The following is an 18949-nucleotide window of genomic DNA, read 5'->3' as shown; positions in this document are numbered from 1 at the left end:
TCAGATACATTGCGGTCTTACAGCATGACCACAATCTGTGCTGGCTCGCACCACTCGGGTATAAAAGTTATCTCGAATAGTAGGCTCAACCTCCTTTTCTTCGGTACAATTGACATTGATTCCGCATAACAGAATAAGGCATTGAGAACAAGCACAGAAGAGAGAAATGGACTCACGCACGAAACCGGTTTCCACTGGTTCAATTTCCGGTACTGCCACGGTGAGTTCAAGTTCTTTTCATAAATCTTAATTAACGCAAGGACCACTCACCTTGTCAAACGGTGATCACTACGTCATCGTTCTTGTCTATCTCCCTCAGAGAGTTAGCAAGGGCATCATAATCTACACATATGAATCAGCCTTTTTCGGAGGACATGTGCCAATTATGATGTTATCGGAGTGTGTGAGCCTTAGGCTGACGATAAAACAAGAGTTCGTAGATCTACCTACAAAATCTTTATGTACATGTATCATGCTGTCTATTTAGTTGGATGATAAGTGCCGCCTTGTTGGTAGTAAATGCCAAGGCAGCTTTCCAATGCATTGTAGTGTAGTACAACGATATTATAGGACTTAGCATGGTAGCGTGACATTCTCTGAGTTTCTAAGTTGGTCAAAGGAGTCCGCCGGGGACCCGAATTTGCTGCCGTGACCACACTTGGACCGGGCACGATGCATGCAAGTCATACAAAATTGAGCCTTTGGTCGAGTCATATCAAATTCTGAAGAAAACACTCAGAAGACCATGGAATCACACAAATCTACTACTCTAAAAGCCAGTTCATCGAATACGAAAATGCCAACGGACGATCTCGCAAAACCTCGACGTGGTCCTCCTTGTACTATCGTTATAAAATTGGGTGCATATCGCTTAGATCACTGAAAGTTAAAATGCGATGGGCTTACTGATTTTATATCTTAGGAACATCCTCCATAGTACATGAAGAAACCCATCAACCCTTGCTTTCTATACTTTCATCGGTAGTCGAAACTGTAGTGCACCTTCGGAAGCTTGGGCATAAGGTTGTGCTAGTGAGCTCTGGTGCCATTGGTGTTGGGCTGAAGACGATGGACATGCCCCATAAACCAAAGAGTTTATCAGGAAAACAAGTAAGCTTTGAAATTATTGATTGCGAGAAACCGTTTGATGTATTGATTAGGCATTGGCAGCCATCGGTCAAGGTCGACTAATCGCGCTCTGGGATAACCTTTTTGGACAGTTCGAACAGCGTACTGCCCAGATCCTACTTACTCGGGGAGACATTTCGGATGTGTGTTATGGAAACATATGGTAACGATACTTCTTCTGATATATCTGGACAGCGGACTCGGTACCTCAACGCAGTCAACACTTTCAAAGAACTACTATCGATGAATGTCGTCCCAATTGTAAACGAGAATGATACTATTTCTGTTAGCGTAAGTGACATTTTAGAGGACTTGTCGTCAAATTTTCGGCTTAAAATTACCAGGAAATTAAATTTGGTGACAACGATACCCTATCAGCCATCACATCGTCCATGATCCACGCGGACTACCTGTTCTTGCTGACAGATGTGGACGGTCTATATACCACGAATCCTCGAAAAGACCCATCGGCCAAGCCAATAGATGTGGTTACATCAGTTTCTGAAATACGCTCTCAAGGTATTTACTTCTCTCGTATAACGACATTCATAATTTACATATCTGAACCAGTGAGCACCTCCACCCTGGGCTCTAGTTTGGGTACAGGAGGGATGGAGACGAAGCTCATTGCTGCCGAAATTGCTACTGCAGCTGGCGTGACTACCATCATCACTTCAAGCAAGCAACCAGAGATCATTATTGAGATTGTATGGTATTACAGCGCTCTAAAAAACGCGTCAAATCCCTCTTCAGGGGCCGCCAGCCCAATCCCCAGATCAAACGTACCAGACTTAGAAGATCTCACCGCTTCACTAACACTAAGCAGACCTGCCCACACACTTTTTAAGCCATCTCTGACCCCGATGCGCGATTTGAAGTCATGGACGAGCCATACACTCTTTCCGTCAGGGAGCGTTGTCATTGACTCGGGCGCTCATATTGTGCTCTCTCGTCGCGAATCAGGAGGCCGCCTGCTTCCCGCTGGAGTTGTGGCGGTGCTTGGAACGTTTGCATCTGGGCAGGCTGTGCGCATTCTTGTCCGTCGCAGGCCGGACGGGGCACCATCAGAAGACCCTGATCTGGCACTGGCTAGCTATTCAAACGGGTTGGCATCAACTCAACCTGGAACGCCTACGCTGACTGCGACGGCGTCAATGTCATCATCCATTGCATCGTTAGACCCTCTGTCACGTTCTGGATCGTCCAGCTGTCTCACGGACCTCTCGTCAACGACATCAATTCAAACCATTCATGGAGAAGATGTCCCCTCAATCGACAAGCCGGAGGAAAGCGAAGACTGGGAAGTAGTAGAAGTTGGTCGGGGGTTAGCAAACTACAACTCTGCCCAGATATCTCGGGTGAAGGGTTTGAACAGGTGCGGTCGACTGATATATTCCTGATATTTGACCGTTGTTATCTGATGCCCTGTTTTCTAGCTCCTATGTACCACAGCTCTTGGGGTATGCAGATACGGAATACGTCGTGGAAAATATCACGATCAGAGTACCATAGCCACTGTATCGAGATAATTCATAATGCTTACGTTATCTGTGGCTATGCTCTATTTGGAACAGCCAAACAATCTCAAGTTTTTCGCCACTGCTGTAAAGATCATCAGCGCCAGCGAGATTCCACTTACTTATTCTTATTGCCCTTCTTTAACTGCACATTTTCCTCTTGTTTTTATGCCATAGATTTGCTACGCACCTGTATTCCACATCGCTATGTATCACGGAAACTCCATCAGACTTCTTGCGGGTTCGTACTTTTTTCTCTTTTTTTTCTCCATTATGTTATAGCTGACAAGAGGCTTTTCCAGGCAATAGTCATCCCGAGCTCGCCCAAGCTGTGGCCGAGCGGTGAGCTGCAGCTTTACATGATGCGGCGTTGCAGTCTCCGGACTGTTGATTCTCCTATAGGCTCGGAGTACCACTCACACCATGTGATGTAAAGAAATTTTCCAACGGAGAAATCAACGTCAAGATATCCGAGTCCGTTCGAGAGGAAGACGTTTTCATCATTCAGTCAGGATGCAGGGATGTGAATGATAATCTCATGGAACTCCTCATCCTTATATCTGCCTGCAAGACTGCCTCCGCTCGTCGTATCACTGCCGTAATCCCATGCTTCCCATACGCCAGAATGGACAAAAAAGACAAGTCCCGTGCTCCGATCACGGCCAAATTGGTTGCAAACATGCTTGTGGTCGCAGGTTGCGATCATGTCATCACTATGGATCTGCACGCCAGCCAGATTCAGGGGTTTTTCGACATTCCAGTCGACAATTTGTTCTCGGAGCCTTTGATGATCTCCTATATCAAGACCCAAATTAATGGGTGGCAAAACAGTATCATCGTTAGCCCTGATGCCGGTGGTGCTAAACGGTGAGTCCCACCGGATACATTCACCTTTGTCATGTACTTACTGGTAAATTACTTAGTGTCACCGCACTTGCAGATAAACTTGGCGTTGAATTTGCTCTGATTCACAGAAAACGGGATGGGAAATCCGAAAATGCCCCGGAAAGGATGGAGCTTCTTGTAGGAAACGTTTGCGACAAGGCACGAATCTTTGGTAATATACTTAATTTGGTACACCACCGTTAACTGTATGCATAGGTGGCTATTCTTGTGGATGACATGGTCGATACAGGAACGACACTCTCATTAGCTACTAGAACTTTGCATGAGAAAGGAGCAAAAACCGTTCATGCGATCATTTCCCATGGTAAGTTTGTCATTGCTACTCCCAGTCTCCGCTCTTTCCTCAACGAGGCAAAAGGTCTCTTCGCCGAAGCCGACATGAAGCTAGTGGATAGTCTTCCATTAGAACAGCTCGTGGTATTTATCTCTTTTGGTTGACATGTATATAGATGCTCAATTCTGTTAAGGTTACGAACACCATCCCCCAAAGGCAGCATAAAGAGCAATGCTCGAAGCTGTTGATCATGGATGTCAGCCCTACAATCGCAGAAAGTATCCGCAGAACTCACAATGGAGAAAGTATCAGTCTCCTCTTTGGTGAATGGGCCGATGGCAGGGGTATGGACATGTTCTAGACCTATCTTTTCAGTTTACCAATCGCCATGTGGACTGTGTAAGCTACTATTGATAGAATTAAAAAAATACTAGACTTTTCATCGCAGTTGTCCGTGTGTCTTGTCGGGCTTATTTATTCAAGTGTAAGCACCACATTTGTATGGTTATCATTTATTACTGAACAGCTGTGTGGTTAGCAGAAACTAAATCCTGCTTTGTGCTCTAATAGGCTTTGAGATTCAATATTTCGAGTCTTGCCATCAGCGCTCTGCGTATACTCACAGGCCTTGCTCTTGGGCGGTTCCTGGGTTTACACGAATGTCCGTGTGCGATAGGATATCTTGAAGCGTTACAGCATGACAACGATAGGTGGCACAGCGATTCGGTTGGTTGGGTCTCAGTTTGAATCCCTGCATGATCCGTCATTTCTCTCATGATACTTCGTGTGTGATTTCTGTTGGAGTACAAGTGACTCAAGGACCCGAAGGAGAGTATCGATATTACCAACCGGCGGCGTGACGGTGCGAATTCTTACTAGACGATCAATAATCCAGTTTCATGAATAGAGGGGACTGTATGGCTATTTAACTTGGTATGTGATTTGCATATCAATCGCGAATGCGTTATCACTACTCTTAGGCCCGTCAAGAGACAGTCTTTGAGATGTTTCAAAAGCTTTTCCTGACCACAACCAGCCTACACAACGTTGTTATCTCGAACGAGTCGGACACCATCTACTATGATGTAATCACTCCTGAATGGGAACCCCACCTTACCACCGTCCGCCGGCTCAATACAAGTACTGGTGACTTTGATATCGTCGGTGTATTGAGAAATGAAAAAGATAAACCCATTGCTGTCAACATGAATGGCAAAAGTACAGAGTTCACCCCTTCGGAGGAGTTTGTGAAGAGAATTGGGGGCACGGAACCAATGTACGTTTTCCTAACAACTCGAGCTGATGGGTTGACAGTATGCGCCCAGCCTTTGGCGTGTCGAGGGAGACGATGGCAAAGCCTACAATTGGAGTATCAGGAACCACCGGTTAGAACTCGAGGTGAATGAATCCAGTAACTCGCCATATGCTGGGACCAATATTTTCATAGCTGTTGCAAATAAAGGGTTCCCCGAGGCAAAACCCAGTGGCAATATATCATCGTCCCAAGCGTTACTTTTTCGTTGGCATGGTCTCACAGTTCGGGCATATTGATATAGATTCCTCGACAATGGGAACACTGGATTCGCTCATTGGTTTGTTTCGCGTTCCTTTCTGTCTTGACAACATTGACTAGTTCACTAGTATCGTTTTTGATAATGGAACGGAAGCGACGCGATGGGAGCTTCTTGGGGTAACTTCAGTGGAGAAATTGACTGCGCCAAGTAGTCCTGCTGGTCGGTTTAAGGGATTGGGGAGCAATATTCAACTAGGAGTGGACATTTGTTAATAACCCTTTGTTTTCGAAAGTTTCTCCTTCGTAGACTTGATGGTCCATTAAGGGACAGTCGCTGTACAATTCTGCCATAGTCCTGCTGGTCGGTTTATGGAATTGGGGAACAATATGGACATTTGTTAATAATACTTTGTTTTCGAAATTTCTCGTTTGTATGCTTGATGGTTCATTAAGGGACAGCCGCTGTACAACTCTCCCATTGTAATGTGGCCAGGTCGTTCAACGTGTGATAGCACTCTTAATGGCTTCCACCGAGCTCGTGAGGTACACAGGTACACATTCATTCAGCTCACATCCGCGGACGCAAGGCAAGCAAAAATAGAATCACATGAACACTTTGAAATCGAGTATCTACAGCACCGGGTAGCAGCGTATATTAGCTATCAGTATTATTGCACACACGAAACTGTAACTCACAAGATGCACTACATTTTAACGATATAATATTATCCAAACTTATAGCAAACACTTCTAACTAAACAGCAAGTGAAGTACTGCACTGTTGTAATCACCATACATATCACCACTCACATTCTCTGGTCCCTCCAGCCATCATCTAAAGCATCTTCGATAAGGAAGTCGTACCAGAACTTGACGATTGGGGCGGTGCTGAGATGCCATAACGAATGCGCGTCTATAATCCTCCCCCACGGAGGAAAATCGAATAGCTCTAGTGCAGTAGCCGCAGTGGTAAGAAGAACAAAAACCGCTGCCTTGCTCGCAAACTTTGGTCTGTATGATTTGGGTCGGAAAGGGAATCTGCGGAGCACTGAAAACGACGCCGGAAGCGAATAGGCTAACCACAGAAAATTGTGTATAAGTCCAAGGGAGAGGTTGAACAAAATATTGTATGAATAGTCAAATCGAGGGGGTAAGGTCAGATAGGAAACGTGGGCAATGTATATGATTGTACAAGCGGAGCTCCATGCGAGGTATAGGGGCTTCCTCCACTGTTGGGATATTGCCGCATTTTGAGTACATCCTTGAACCAAAGGGTACAGATGATAAAACCGAAGGACGGTGTAGTAAAGGGCGAATAATATGGCCATAGCGGCTGAGAGATAGTCTAGCTTTTCAGTGAAAGGTAGATCTATGCAAGTGTACTGTTACAGCAACCTTCGAGATTTGATATGGTGTAGCATACCTCTGGTGTGGAAAATTGATGACCACGTCCAAGCATTGACACTGATGAACGCCCATACTAAGTAGTAGAGCTTCATTGGGTGTTTTGAGGGGACTTGAGACAAGATTTGACGTGCTCCTTGAGCATGAAACCACAAGTTTAAGAGAGAAAACGCAACGGAAGCTGGTTCCTGCATCCCAAATAATCGCCAAAAAGGCCACTTCCCATAGTACTGTTCGACTTGAAGACCTGCTTCGACGGCTTTATCTGTTATGGTATGCATACATCCGTATTTGCAGTCGTCTGTGCACGTCCATTGCGTCAATCTAAGAAACAATGGTAAGGATGTCGAGGGTGATACACAGCGCTGGGCATGGCATATAGATACGCAGTTTTGGTAAATATGAGCTCTGTCTCCAGAAGAGGCAGATCCAAGCACGGCCAATGCTAGTACCACAAAACAGCGCGAAAACGATACCATAGACAACATGTAAAAAGACAAGCTAATCGTAGAAGTAAAAACAGTAAAACATACAACAGCCTTGATCGACGACACCTCGGCAACGTCCGCTCCTTGTCACAACGTGACCAGAACATGTCTTTCCTAAACCGGAGTCACACTAGTCTACCACTGGCAGCGCTGCGAAGTCCTTCAAGTTCAACTTGACATATAGCCAGATTGAAGCCAGGCGTAAGTTTATCAAAGTGAGTATATTGCTGGTAACTCCTTAACCACAGCCATCTTATCTTATTGACTTGATCATATATGCAAGGCTTGCTCAGAGATATCTCAAGTTATCTGTCAGGTATGGTCGTTTTGCTAGGAGCGTTGCTGAATACAGCCCTTCTTTTTTTATCGTCAGCCTGTAGCTTACAAAACTCATTTTGAGCGTATGAATTAGATCTGTAATAGCCGTCTCTGCATGCAAATATCCGCCTCGAATGGTTCGAACAGCACAAGCAACAACATTTTCGTCCTCCCCATTCTTCGATGACCGCGGCTCACATGGAATCGCTCAGCCAATCACAGAATTTGTTAATGTAAGTCTTGGTGCTCACAGGGAGCTGATTTTTTTGCTCATTATGAGGAAAGCCTCATTCCCGTCCAATAGTTTCCTACTACTTCCCAAAAGGCGTCGGAGAACATCATTACGGGGTATATTAAAAACCCGATCTCCTTCATCATGTTCACTGACATTAGGTTCCAAGGAACGACATCCAATGAAACCCCATCGTCTGACCTTGACAAATGCTCTAGTCATGGGTTATGGTCTGGACAAACAAATACACCACATATACAACCCTCGTCCAGCCACGCAAGCTGAACTAGAGGCATATCACGACCACGATTATATTGATTTCTTATCCAGGTCAGCAGCTTAAACTTTTACATCAGGTCACGGGTGTATTGACGAATTTATCAAGGGTAACGCCAAGGAATCAGTCCGAAATGAGGCATTTAATAGACACCTTCAACTGTGTGGAGGATTGTCCGATATTTGCTGAAATGTATGATTTCTGTCGCATGTATGCCGGAGGCTCACTTGCTGGGGCAAGAAAGCTGTGCGCCGGCACATGCGATATAGCTATTAACTGGTCTGGAGGACTCCACCACGCAAAGCGCGGTGAGGCCAGTGGATTTTGCTACGTAAATGACGTCGTACTGGCAATTTTGGAACTATTGAGGTAAGTAGCTGTTTAATTCCCACCTTGATAGACAAACATGACCAGTGTTGTAGGTATCACCCTCGCGTGCTATACATCGATATCGACATTCACCACGGAGATGGAGTGGAACTGGCATTTTACCACTCAAACCGTGTAATGACCGTCTCTTTTCACAAGTACACTGGCGAATTTTTTCCTGGGACGGGGAAGCTTGACGACAATGGCGCGGGTATCGGTAAACATTTTTGTCTCAATGTTCCTCTTCAAGATGGCATTGACGACGACATGTATCTGACAATTTTCAAAACTGTCATCGAAGACACTGTCACAGCCTTTCGCCCAACGTCGATAGTTCTACAATGTGGCGCTGACTCGCTTGGATGCGACCGCTTGGGGGCTTTCAACTTATCTATCGCTGCTCATGGTGAATGCGTCAACTTCGTCCGGAAATTTAATGTCCCTCTACTCATTCTGGGTGGAGGGGGCTACACGATCAAGAACGTCAGTCGGTGTTGGGCGTACGAAACCGCAGTACTTGTCGGTGCTTCCATACCGGACGAACTCCCTGCGACAGTATACGATCCATTCTTTCGCGACTCACAGTGGAAATTGCACCCACCATTGACTGGGAGAGTCGAAAATCAGAATTCTCCAGCATCGTTGCAGCGCATCACTATCAGTACCCGCAACAAGCTCAGGTATCTTCAAGGTGCCCCGAGCGTGGCTATGCAAGAAATCCCTCCTGATCTTGAGGGCCTCCTTGCCGATGAAGATCGCACACTAGATGAGAGAGATGAGGAGCAGGGAACTGCGCTCGCAGGTGAAGGGAGGAATGATCGGAGTATAGCTAGGAACGAGTTCTATGATGGTGAAAAAGACGTAGATAATGACGAGAGCTCAGCACTGTCTGCTACCAAAACTAGAGCTTCGGCTACGACACGAAGGGCTAGGGGTACTAGACGCACGAGGGGGCGAGGGAGGAGCAAGACTGCTCCAGCAACCCCTCGCGAGGAAGGAGAAGACGACCCAGAAGAGGCGCCTGCGACAGCATCATCGCGGGGTGCCAAAGGGAAAAGTCGAGGGAAGGGTCGTGCTCGACCACGTGTCAAAAGCACTGATAAAGACAAAGACAAAGGCACTACATTGACCGAACCCGATCTGGATCCAGACCCTGGCGCTACAACGCCAATGGATCTTGAAATCGATATATAATACAAGAAAGCTGGCAAGGAGTCCCACATCTTCTAAATTTCCCACTAATCTTTCGGCGATCGAACATTTGTAGCCACTTTCCCCCCTAGCGCCACACTCGCTATCATCGAGACCTCCGTTGTTCAGCTGACCACTTCGTGGTTCCCATACTACTACTCGAGCGTCGTTCATCGTTACTTGGCCTCCCTCGAATCGACGAACTTGGCGACTCTTCTAGAGGGGTTCCTGGCGTTTGATTGTCAATTATGGCCTGCTCTGCTTGTCTGCCATACTCCTTCCTCCTTCCCGCTGCTTGCTGTTTCGCTTTTCCAAAGTTCTGTATGATGAGAGCCCGTTGCACTCCAGTACTGTTTTCCACAGCTTTGATACCATCGGATATCCGCGTGTTTCGCTGTTGATTGGGTTCGCGGATCATCAATTTCTGCATACTTTTCCAAGCTCCATGTACTGGATGAGCGACAACGCCCACAATACCGGCGGCAGGTCGCATGGTGGCATTGACAACTATATAACACATTGTCAACAAAGAGAATAGGAAAACTCGAAAATTTCACTGACAGCTACGACCCGATCCTTTGATGGCGCCCATAAAACCCTACGAGTAGAAAAACCGTCAGCAGCTGCAGTCACCATCAGTTGGAAGCTACACTAACTCCTTTTTTCGCTCCTTCCATTGGTTCGCGAATGAGTCCCGTAATGCCATCATAGTAACCGTAAAAAAGGCCCTGTCAATATATCATCGTCATCTAATGCATGGTTTTGAATTTCTAGTTGAGCTCACCTTTCCAGCCTCCCTGACACCACTGGCAAAGTCCACAATATTGCCAGGGTCTCTGACTTGTGAGCCATATAGTTTAGGAGCGTTGTGCAGACCTTCATGAACGGAAGAAACAATGTCGAAGACTCCTAAACAGTGCCATATTATGATCAGCTGTCGCTTAAGTCTAAGGTAGTTTATCGACGTCTTCCATACCTCTTGGAATTGCAGTATAACTCTTGATGATTCCTTTGGTAGGTGTACTGTACATATGGTATGAAGTAGGAGGGAAGACACTGCTGCACTGACACTCACGTGAAAATTTGTGCGATCCCAGTGTAGTAGTGAGTGATAGTCCAGAAGATAGCACTAGCACCACCAGTGACGGGATCAGTGATTTCTTTTCGGGTATCGTATTCTTTTGGACCTGTATTCATGTGAGCAAAATACACACACATGAAAAGAAAGGGCAATACGGTGTAAATCCAACTCTTGCAGATCTAGCAACTGGGCATCGGCCAAAGTTTGAGCCGCGAATGCACTTAGTCTTATACACTAAATAGGGGTAATGTTAGGTGTGTGCGAGCGAAAGATGGAAAGTTGGTCACATATTCTGTGGACCACCACACTGCTACTCTGGTAGAATCTAAATCACACCTATATGAGAGTGAATAAACAGGCACATGGCACTGCAAGAAGCAACTTATACCGACCTCATGTTTAACAGAGGTAAATGCCTGTAGAATGAGTCTACACCCTTCTTCAAACCATCCTGTACATGTGATGATTAGCTGACACGACGAAACCGAGGTGGCTCGAGAGAATGCGATCATACCTCTCCCTTGATCTTTTCTGCCATTGATTGTGCAGCTTGTCGGGCTGAAGGACGAAGCGCGAATTTGATAGCATCTCTTAAGTTCTCGACTGAAAGTTCTTTATGAGGTATCGGCTTCGGTCCTGCGCCTCCCTTGTGTATCATCATACCTGTTTTCAATCAATACTTGCAAGTAAAGAGCTCATGATGAATATGCACCCCAGAAAGGTTGATCTCCGAAAAAGGGCACGACTACAGTAGGACGTCCCATGCGAAGTCCGACAGCCGTTGTTCCTGCACCTCCATGGTGCACGACTGCAGAGACTCGAGAAAAGAGCCAGTCATGAGGCACATTTCCCAGTATATGTATATGGTCGGGAATAGTTACACCACCAAGACCTCCCCAACCAGCTGACACGACTGCACGTACAGAGGCTTGAGCAGTGGCATCGAAAATGAGTTCTTGAAAAGTCAAGTTTATTATGGGTGGAGTAACACGAAGTGTGCCGGGAACAGCGTACCTGTCATTGCCTCCGGATCGTCGATGACTATAGAACCAAAACTATGCGCAAGTTTACAAATTAATCAACTTCACTCTAGCAGGATGGTATTGCCTTACCCTATATACACAGGTGGTGGACCGCGGGCAAGAAACGCGGCTAAATCATCAGGAGGCTTATACGATGTTGCCAGATCCAGAAAATAGAAACCTGTGATATCTAGTAATGGTTGTACCCTTAGCAAAAATCGTTGGGGCAGTGTCAAATCTTACCTATGTGACTTTTCCAGTCTTTGGGGGGTGGGACAAGCGCTGGGCTCATGCAGTATGTCCAAGGAATCTTGAGTCTATCTACTAAACCTGATCCAGATCTAAGTGTTAGTGGCTTCAACCTCAGAGCTCTTGTTCGAAATTCATTGACAATATCGCCGATTCTGAAACAGGCATCAGGAAAGATGACATGTTATGAAAATACGGAGACTATTACCCCTGCCACGTGAAGAGATCTACGAGAGCGTAACTGAGGTAATTGCTGAGGCCCGGTTCGGCGTTTGATGCACTTAAATTGACGAGAGGATGTGGGAATGATGTCGTCGGGCTCCTATTGAAATTCGTGTGAGTAGTGGATGACAATACTTTGACAAATGCGTGTACCAAGGCATTGCTAATAGAAATAGGTCAAAACTATCAGCATCACAGAGGAAATAATACTTACTGAATGTGAGAAGAAGAGGAATTCCAAGTGCTTCCGCGCAATGAATGTGCGCAAATGCAGGTGGGTTGGATATAATCGCGTCTGCAACAAAAGTCTGCCCGTTTTCATCATCCGGATCCGTACAAGCTTTCCAGCAGCCATTCATCATCTGTGCGACGATAAGCAATTGAGTGATGTGTTAGAGATAATGCACACTTCTGCGAGCATCTTGCGTTTACGGCCAATATCTCCGTTCGTCAACGATTCCATACCTGGAATGAGACCAGGGTCTTCGGGATTGTGAATTAAGGTGAGTAGACTTGAACCGACTATAATCTGTTCTTACTTTTGACCATGTAACTCATCAAAGCTTGAGGATCACCTCCTACGTCAAAGAACTCTAAACCCGCATCTTGCACAAATGAACGAAAGGTTTCGTGAGTTGCTATACGAATGCGATGACCGTCTCGTAGCAGCAACTTCCCAAGAGCAACGTAAGGTTGGACATCACCTGTTAAGATACTTTTCAGTAACGTATACACAAGCAGAACAATAACCCTCACATACCACGGCTTCCTACAATCATGATTACTATGTTCAATAATGGCACATCTTTCCTCGCCTGTGCATCGAGAGCGAATTCTTCCACCTCGGCAGCATGTCCCTCAGGTAATTCCGGGAGCTTCTTTTTCAGATCCAGGGATATAGTTATGCGTCCATCGTCCGAAACGCGGGCAAACGATGCAAGCCCTTGTCCTAGAGCTTGATACTCTGCATATTCTGACAAGGCATGGAAGTTTAATCTCTGATGGAAGGACAAGTTATATAGCCCATAGGCTGCCTAACTGATTCCTGGATGCATCTGGATACTTCCAATGTCAAGGGTAGTAGACTGTTCCTCGCCATCTGCGTCTCTGGGTATTGCAATGGCCTTGCCTTTACCTTTGGGCATGATCAAGTTATATGCGCGATGATGATAGGTGTAATTGGAGTTGTCTGTCGTGAAATCCAATGCACAATGTAGGGATACAGGACTGATATGGATGAATCTGAAGTTGCAGTCATGTTATAAAGGACTCAATATAAGGCGGGGTGGGAAACCCGCAGTATCTAGCACTGTGTGCGTCATACATAGCTATAGCAGCATGCGGCCCTGAGTTATTTATTCTGTAGGTTCTTCCACCTCCAGACAGTATACGTATGTACATTAGGATCTAGACAAAGCACTACAATACAATCGGTATGACTTCTAATCCATCAATGCTGTGTGGCGATCTGCGCCCAGGACAGAACGCATGTTGACAACCCCTCCGGAAAAAGAGCTCATCGCAGAACCATAGAAATAAGATGCCCGAGCTAGAGTAGCCTGCTCGACTAGCCCGATGATATCAGTGAACATGAGTGGCCAGCCAAACTCATGACGGTCTTCAATTGTTACCAACTCGTGGAACATAATGGCACCGTTCTCGGAAAAATTGTGTAAATTTTGTGGATCGCGCTCATCTGTTGCCACGAAAAAGCTGGCCGAGTATGAGTGGTAGTTGGTTCGACTATAGGGAAGGATGCTTACCGATCCCCGTCTTCTGGTACACTGCGATGCGCTCGCGCCTCGTCTATTTCGATGCCGGGAACCGAATACGCCTCAAATGATTGTATTGAGCGCAAAGCCTCTCGCCCTTGGCCAAGGCGAGCTTTAATGTGCTCAAATTGAACTTCAGCAGAGCTTCCTCCCCAGGCCCAACCAGCGGATACGACTACTAGAAGTTAGTAACACGAAAGAGACAAAGCTAATATTAACCACTTACAATCGCCCCGACGCATGTGTGCACCGACCCACATTCTGCCACCGTTCAGTTCTGATAAACGGCTATCTAGCCGACGTGCAAGGTCAAGTACTTTATCGGTAGGTACAACATTATGCAACACAATACGAGCGAAGGCGTCTCTCTTTTCAGGAGACGCGAAACGAAGAGCACCCTTTGATAATGACAGAGATATATGTGAGTTCTAGCAAATTTGTATTTGTATGCGTACGCACCGGTTTGCGGTATAGGTGAGTTTCTCCTGCAAGTACAACAACATCCGCATCTACATTCGCGAAATCATCGAAGAAGCCTCGTATACTCTCCCGAGGTACTGTTTGACGTATTGGTTCTACGACATATTTCACAAAGTCCATCCCTCTTCTAAGATCAAATATCAGCACTCGATGCGCAGTTTCAAAAGCATATGCACTCACGCTCCATTAAACGTGTACAAAACCTCCCAGCCATTTTGTTGTAATATAATCTCCCGATCCTCATCAATATTAACATCCAAAGGTCGACCAGAACTGTCATGTACAGATTCTTCCTTTATAGATGATTGGAGCACGGAACGAACTTCGTCCCATTCCATGACGATTCTGTCCTCGGGTAAAGCAGCTTCTAACGATAGCTGTATTGTCGTCTTGGTATTTTCCTGCCATTCTCCACTCTGCGGTTCGCTTCGGTTACCATCCGTCCACCCCCCTCGTGTTTTCATGGCGTCTGATAGTTTATCAACGCGGGTCATGCCTCGTGGATCGTACCACTCATTCTCAATAACAAATAAGCTACTCGAAGTTTCCCGGTCACTTCCAAAAGGTATTCCAGGGCGATGGTAAGCAGTGCGATCCCACCAGCCACTACTGGTTTCAGTATTTTCTGGGAGACCTCGCAAGCGAAAGAACTCCGAGGACCGAATAACAGGGTGAACGTGACGCAAGTGAGTCAAATTGAGCATTTGATCGATTGGTATTTTCCATGCCATCTGTTTCTCGATAGGTAATTCGCGCCATTCGTCCCAACCAATCGCGTCTCCCCTGTTGACCATGGAGGCCTGATCTGCACATGCCGCACTGCGCAAGATGAGACATCCGCTGGGCAGCCAAGAAACTAGAGGACGACTCACATTTCATACTCGCAGGCACGGGCATAGACGTATGATGGAATGACGAGTGTGCGGTTCAGAATTTGTGCTTGGACTAGAGCAGCTTCAATAATGTAGCGAACCTATGATTGTTGAGGACCTGCATGGACAAGAAAACTCAGAAGATACGAACGTTATTCCACCCCAGACCAAGACTGTAATCGCGAGAGAAAAAGCCCTTGGTCTGAGAAACCATCTCGTGGAGTTGGTCTAGACTAGGATCATCACCAATATCCGCGAGCTGCAGAACAGGAACTGGGGAAGCGAGTGGAGGTTCATCTGGGGTATCGAAGGGAGGCGGGGTATGTGATGATTCAGCAGAAGGTGAATCATATAGACCTTCACCAGAGACAAGTCCGTCTTCAGTGAAGATATCTGGTGGAGTGGCAGTGGGCAGTGTGCCCCGTATGTTGGAAAAAGGGAGAGTGAAGGCGCGAAAGGCGCCGATAACGAGTACTACAGCGACAAAGGCCCAAAAGACCACTGCATTGCATCGAAGTTTGCCATAGTTAAGAGAAAGCCTGCTCGAACGTGTAGGTCCAGCAGGCAGGAGAGGCGAATAACGTGCTTGAGAGGGCCATAGTGCCATTGCGTGACAATAGACAGGACTGCTGGAAGGAAATCAGCCCGCCAGTGGATATGCTAGCTGCGATATAAGGAAATGAAGGGGATGGACGGTAAAGAAGGGAACTAGTACCAAGACATTGTTGGAGTGGAGCATTTGAAGATTTTTACATCCGTTTGGCAGCTGCGGCGAGTGGCGGTCACGTAAACGACAGAAACGACCATCCACTTTACCTCTTTCGGTCATCACTCCACCTGTACATGCGCAACCAAAAAGGCTGTTACCACCGCATTCCCCGCCAGGTAGGCATCTTGTTTCACAGCAACCCCCCATCTTATCAACGTAACCATGTCTTGATTTCATTCACTTGCACGATCTACGTAACAGAACTACCTTCAATTACCGCTCATAAACACAACACCGCCCGGAGAGTACATAAGCCACATGGTTCGTCATCAAGATGATGATACACCAGTATCATCCTCACCATCACCGCTGGCAAGCTATACCACGACAAGCCGCAAACCTACCCCGCGAAACCGTGGCAAGTTTGAAGAGAGTTGTACGCGCTGCAACAAAAAAGTTACAGTGGCGAGCATCGCTTAGATCTGTCACAATAATAGCACTCACTCAAGCTTCTTACGTAGACGAATAAAACTAGATCGGTGAATTTAGGACAGGGGCTTTTGTGCATGTCTTGCGCAAGGTCAAACGGTGCCAATCCGTTCACAGATCACTTATCCTTACGCAAACCTTCCATCAGGCGTACAGGAGCCAGCAAGTCAAAGGATGCGCCAAAGGCTGAAATCGGTTTCATCGAGGTATGATCCAATGTCACTTCCATGATCAGAGAACAAAGATGCCTAGTACCAGGTGAGTGATGAGGACGCAGCATCAAGTTCTCAGGCTGTGATGCCCGATCAAAGAAAAAGAAGTTTCGAGGATGACGAACATATGAATGTGGAGGAAGGCAGGGCGTCTGTCAAGAAGGCAAGGACTGCTGAAGAGGATACAATGCGGACAGATAACGATGTTGCAATAGTCATCGATGTTGATGAACTTGCTACAGGCACGTTTGTTTCTGATGGTACGTTTCATTGTATCCTTTCCCAATTGAGAATTCATAATGCCTTATCAGCAAAGTCCTCCGATGATTTAAAGGCCATAAAACTAGAAGAAGTAAAAGGGAAGGTCAGGGCTGGTAGCCCGTCCACAGAAAACGAAGAAACTATACAGTGCAAACAACGCAAGGAACTTGAATCAGAACTCGAGATTCTTGAGGATAAACACACGAAATTACAAGAATCGCTCGCAAAGTCAGAAAAATTAGTCGCACGCCTAGTAGAGAAAAAAAAATTTCTTAGTGAAGCAGTAGCTTTGTCTCGGAAAACGTGCGCTATATCTCAAACGAAGCGTAATTCACTGGAGGAAGAAGTCAGCCGACTTAAACAGGATGCAGATAACCTAACTTCGGAACTGGACCAAAGCAAACAGCAGAATGCACACCTTTGCGAGGAGATCCTAAAGCTTCGAGAAGAGCTACGACAAGCTACTTTGCAGACCTCCTCTTCAGATTCAGGGCAGAAAACTGGTCGAGGAGGAGAACGATCCCCGGTGATGTTCGCAGAGCACACCGAGCCCAAAAAGCTACACAGAAGTACCCAGCCCCAACATTTAGCATCTCCCACTGACACCGTCACCGATGTACAAGATCAGACATTGAATATTCGAGCCACGAACACCGAGACGCTTGAAGTTACATATCCAGCGGCACGCATCGTTAGTGACCTATGGTCCTACACCCCACCCACTAGTGGTAGTGAAGTCATAACTAGCATTGAATTAGGTGAGACTCGGTTTTTCCATAGCCTTATGCCATGACATGACGTGTTTCACTAATGTATATGGCTCGCTAGCTATGTCGGGTCTGAATTTCTTGAAAAAGAGGGTCTTTGAATACGAAAACACAATTTCTAAACGTAATTTTGAACGGCACCCATTTTTCTCAAAGCTTGCAGCTGACCAACAATATTTTAGTGACCAGCGATCTTGAAGCACTTAATGCCATGAAAACCGAACAAGACACTCAGTCGAAGCAATGTAAGTTATTGTTCAGATTCATGTATAACGGTGTGTTCATGTACTCTACATCAGTATCTATAGAGCGAGATAAGGCTGTCGAGGAGGCAGCCTCTTCTCATCAACAATACGCTGCCCTACGACAGACATTGATCAACCTAGGCAATGGCTAAACCGTTAAAACAAGTCAACTTGGTATTGCACATGCTTCACTCCTATTTCTTTTCTTCCTCTATTTCTTCTTCTTTCGTTACTGCATTCACAAACAACCTCTGCTCTCGATGGGGCCTTAGCCCCTGTACAATATTTCAACATCTCAAATCTTTCACCAATTCGTCCTCGCATTTCCAGTTTATCCTCAAATTTTGCCTTTTTGTTTTCCAGTTGTTCTGTACTCGCTGCCACAGATTTTCGACCAATAACGTCTAGCTGTAAAGTACATCCGAGCCTCGTCACACAAACACTATCAATGATTCTATCCGAATGTCCCCAATCCCATCAACATTCATGGCCAATTACTCGCTACCAATATATATAGGTAAATTCGACAAGCATTGCAGGCTTACACGTGGAGCGAAGGCTCGACTTGCTGTTGCGGCAATGGACCCTGTCTCGAGTGACTGTCATGCATGTGGTGGCAAATGCTTTAAATGCGAGGAGTTCGTTTATGGTTGCCTCCTCATGATTAGTCTCCCCTAGACATACCATTTAGGAGGAAGACAGACGTTCCTCCTATCAATCCCTCATGATAGACTCGGACTTGTGTGCATAAAAAAAGGTCTGCGAGATTGGTGGTGGAGCCTGAATTGGGGTTAGACGCCACAGAGCCATAGGCATCTTTACGTATACACGTGCAGGCAGAACGAAACCTCAGCTTACTGTTACCATACAGCCTGCAGCTCTATCCTTTACTTATATTTAGTCGTTCACATCTATCCAGCTCCATCCAGCACTGGCGGCTGCATCTTGAAA

The 18949-nt window shown here is 46.2% G+C and overlaps 9 protein-coding genes across 9 annotated transcripts; 5 read left to right on the top strand and 4 right to left on the bottom strand.

Moving 5' to 3' along the window:
- Positions 1-650: 650 nt before the first annotated feature.
- Positions 651-2724, top strand: SERLADRAFT_451913 (uncharacterized protein; the record flags this gene model as incomplete). The annotated part of the gene is made up of 7 exons (XM_007321628.1): positions 651-860; positions 923-1110; positions 1161-1271; positions 1324-1419; positions 1473-1647; positions 1699-2503; positions 2565-2724. 7 exons carry the CDS (start codon positions 746-748, stop codon positions 2638-2640), a joined length of 1566 nt encoding a protein of 521 aa, XP_007321690.1.
- A 23-nt stretch (positions 2725-2747) lies between these two features.
- Positions 2748-4272, top strand: SERLADRAFT_474948 (uncharacterized protein; the record flags this gene model as incomplete). The annotated part of the gene is made up of 7 exons (XM_007321627.1): positions 2748-2886; positions 2948-2987; positions 3048-3512; positions 3569-3689; positions 3747-3855; positions 3910-3968; positions 4019-4272. 7 exons carry the CDS (start codon positions 2853-2855, stop codon positions 4184-4186), a joined length of 996 nt encoding a protein of 331 aa, XP_007321689.1.
- A 701-nt stretch (positions 4273-4973) lies between these two features.
- SERLADRAFT_474944 (uncharacterized protein) lies at positions 4974-5673 on the top strand (the record flags this gene model as incomplete). Its single annotated transcript, XM_007321626.1, has 4 exons — positions 4974-5101; positions 5151-5223; positions 5273-5417; positions 5467-5673. The coding sequence occupies 4 exons, from the start codon at positions 5031-5033 to the stop codon at positions 5517-5519; spliced, it is 342 nt and encodes a 113-aa protein (XP_007321688.1).
- Positions 5674-6122: 449 nt separating this feature from the next.
- Positions 6123-7277, bottom strand: SERLADRAFT_474943 (uncharacterized protein; the record flags this gene model as incomplete). The annotated part of the gene is made up of 2 exons (XM_007321625.1): positions 6123-6707; positions 6762-7277. 2 exons carry the CDS (start codon positions 7228-7230, stop codon positions 6145-6147), a joined length of 1032 nt encoding a protein of 343 aa, XP_007321687.1.
- Positions 7278-7682: 405 nt separating this feature from the next.
- SERLADRAFT_451909 (uncharacterized protein) lies at positions 7683-10390 on the top strand (the record flags this gene model as incomplete). Its single annotated transcript, XM_007321624.1, has 5 exons — positions 7683-7781; positions 7834-7896; positions 7950-8110; positions 8166-8426; positions 8480-10390. 5 exons carry the CDS (start codon positions 7683-7685, stop codon positions 9618-9620), a joined length of 1725 nt encoding a protein of 574 aa, XP_007321686.1.
- A 535-nt stretch (positions 10391-10925) lies between these two features.
- On the bottom strand, positions 10926-11236 carry SERLADRAFT_372545 (uncharacterized protein; the record flags this gene model as incomplete). The annotated part of the gene is made up of 3 exons (XM_007321623.1): positions 10926-11034; positions 11091-11149; positions 11213-11236. The coding sequence occupies 3 exons, from the start codon at positions 11234-11236 to the stop codon at positions 10926-10928; spliced, it is 192 nt and encodes a 63-aa protein (XP_007321685.1).
- An 18-nt stretch (positions 11237-11254) lies between these two features.
- Positions 11255-11749, bottom strand: SERLADRAFT_397454 (uncharacterized protein; the record flags this gene model as incomplete). The annotated part of the gene is made up of 4 exons (XM_007321622.1): positions 11255-11288; positions 11322-11361; positions 11412-11653; positions 11713-11749. 3 exons carry the CDS (start codon positions 11717-11719, stop codon positions 11356-11358), a joined length of 255 nt encoding a protein of 84 aa, XP_007321684.1.
- A 1770-nt stretch (positions 11750-13519) lies between these two features.
- SERLADRAFT_474937 (uncharacterized protein) lies at positions 13520-16052 on the bottom strand (the record flags this gene model as incomplete). The annotated part of the gene is made up of 7 exons (XM_007321621.1): positions 13520-13904; positions 13955-14138; positions 14190-14361; positions 14423-14570; positions 14624-15262; positions 15316-15416; positions 15467-16052. The coding sequence occupies 7 exons, from the start codon at positions 15920-15922 to the stop codon at positions 13634-13636; spliced, it is 1971 nt and encodes a 656-aa protein (XP_007321683.1).
- Positions 16053-16364: 312 nt separating this feature from the next.
- On the top strand, positions 16365-18709 carry SERLADRAFT_474934 (uncharacterized protein; the record flags this gene model as incomplete). The annotated part of the gene is made up of 8 exons (XM_007321620.1): positions 16365-16563; positions 16631-16719; positions 16772-16985; positions 17037-17744; positions 17815-17877; positions 17936-17998; positions 18053-18172; positions 18362-18709. The coding sequence occupies 5 exons, from the start codon at positions 16811-16813 to the stop codon at positions 18148-18150; spliced, it is 1107 nt and encodes a 368-aa protein (XP_007321682.1).
- Between the last annotated feature and the right edge of the window lie 240 nt (positions 18710-18949).

This window comes from Serpula lacrymans (genome assembly GCF_000218685.1).
Source record: "Serpula lacrymans var. lacrymans S7.9 unplaced genomic scaffold SERLAscaffold_11, whole genome shotgun sequence".
Taxonomy (NCBI): Eukaryota; Fungi; Basidiomycota; class Agaricomycetes; order Boletales; family Serpulaceae; genus Serpula; species Serpula lacrymans.
Note: the sequence above shows the minus strand (reverse complement) of the source record. Positions and strands in the feature narration are given on the sequence as shown.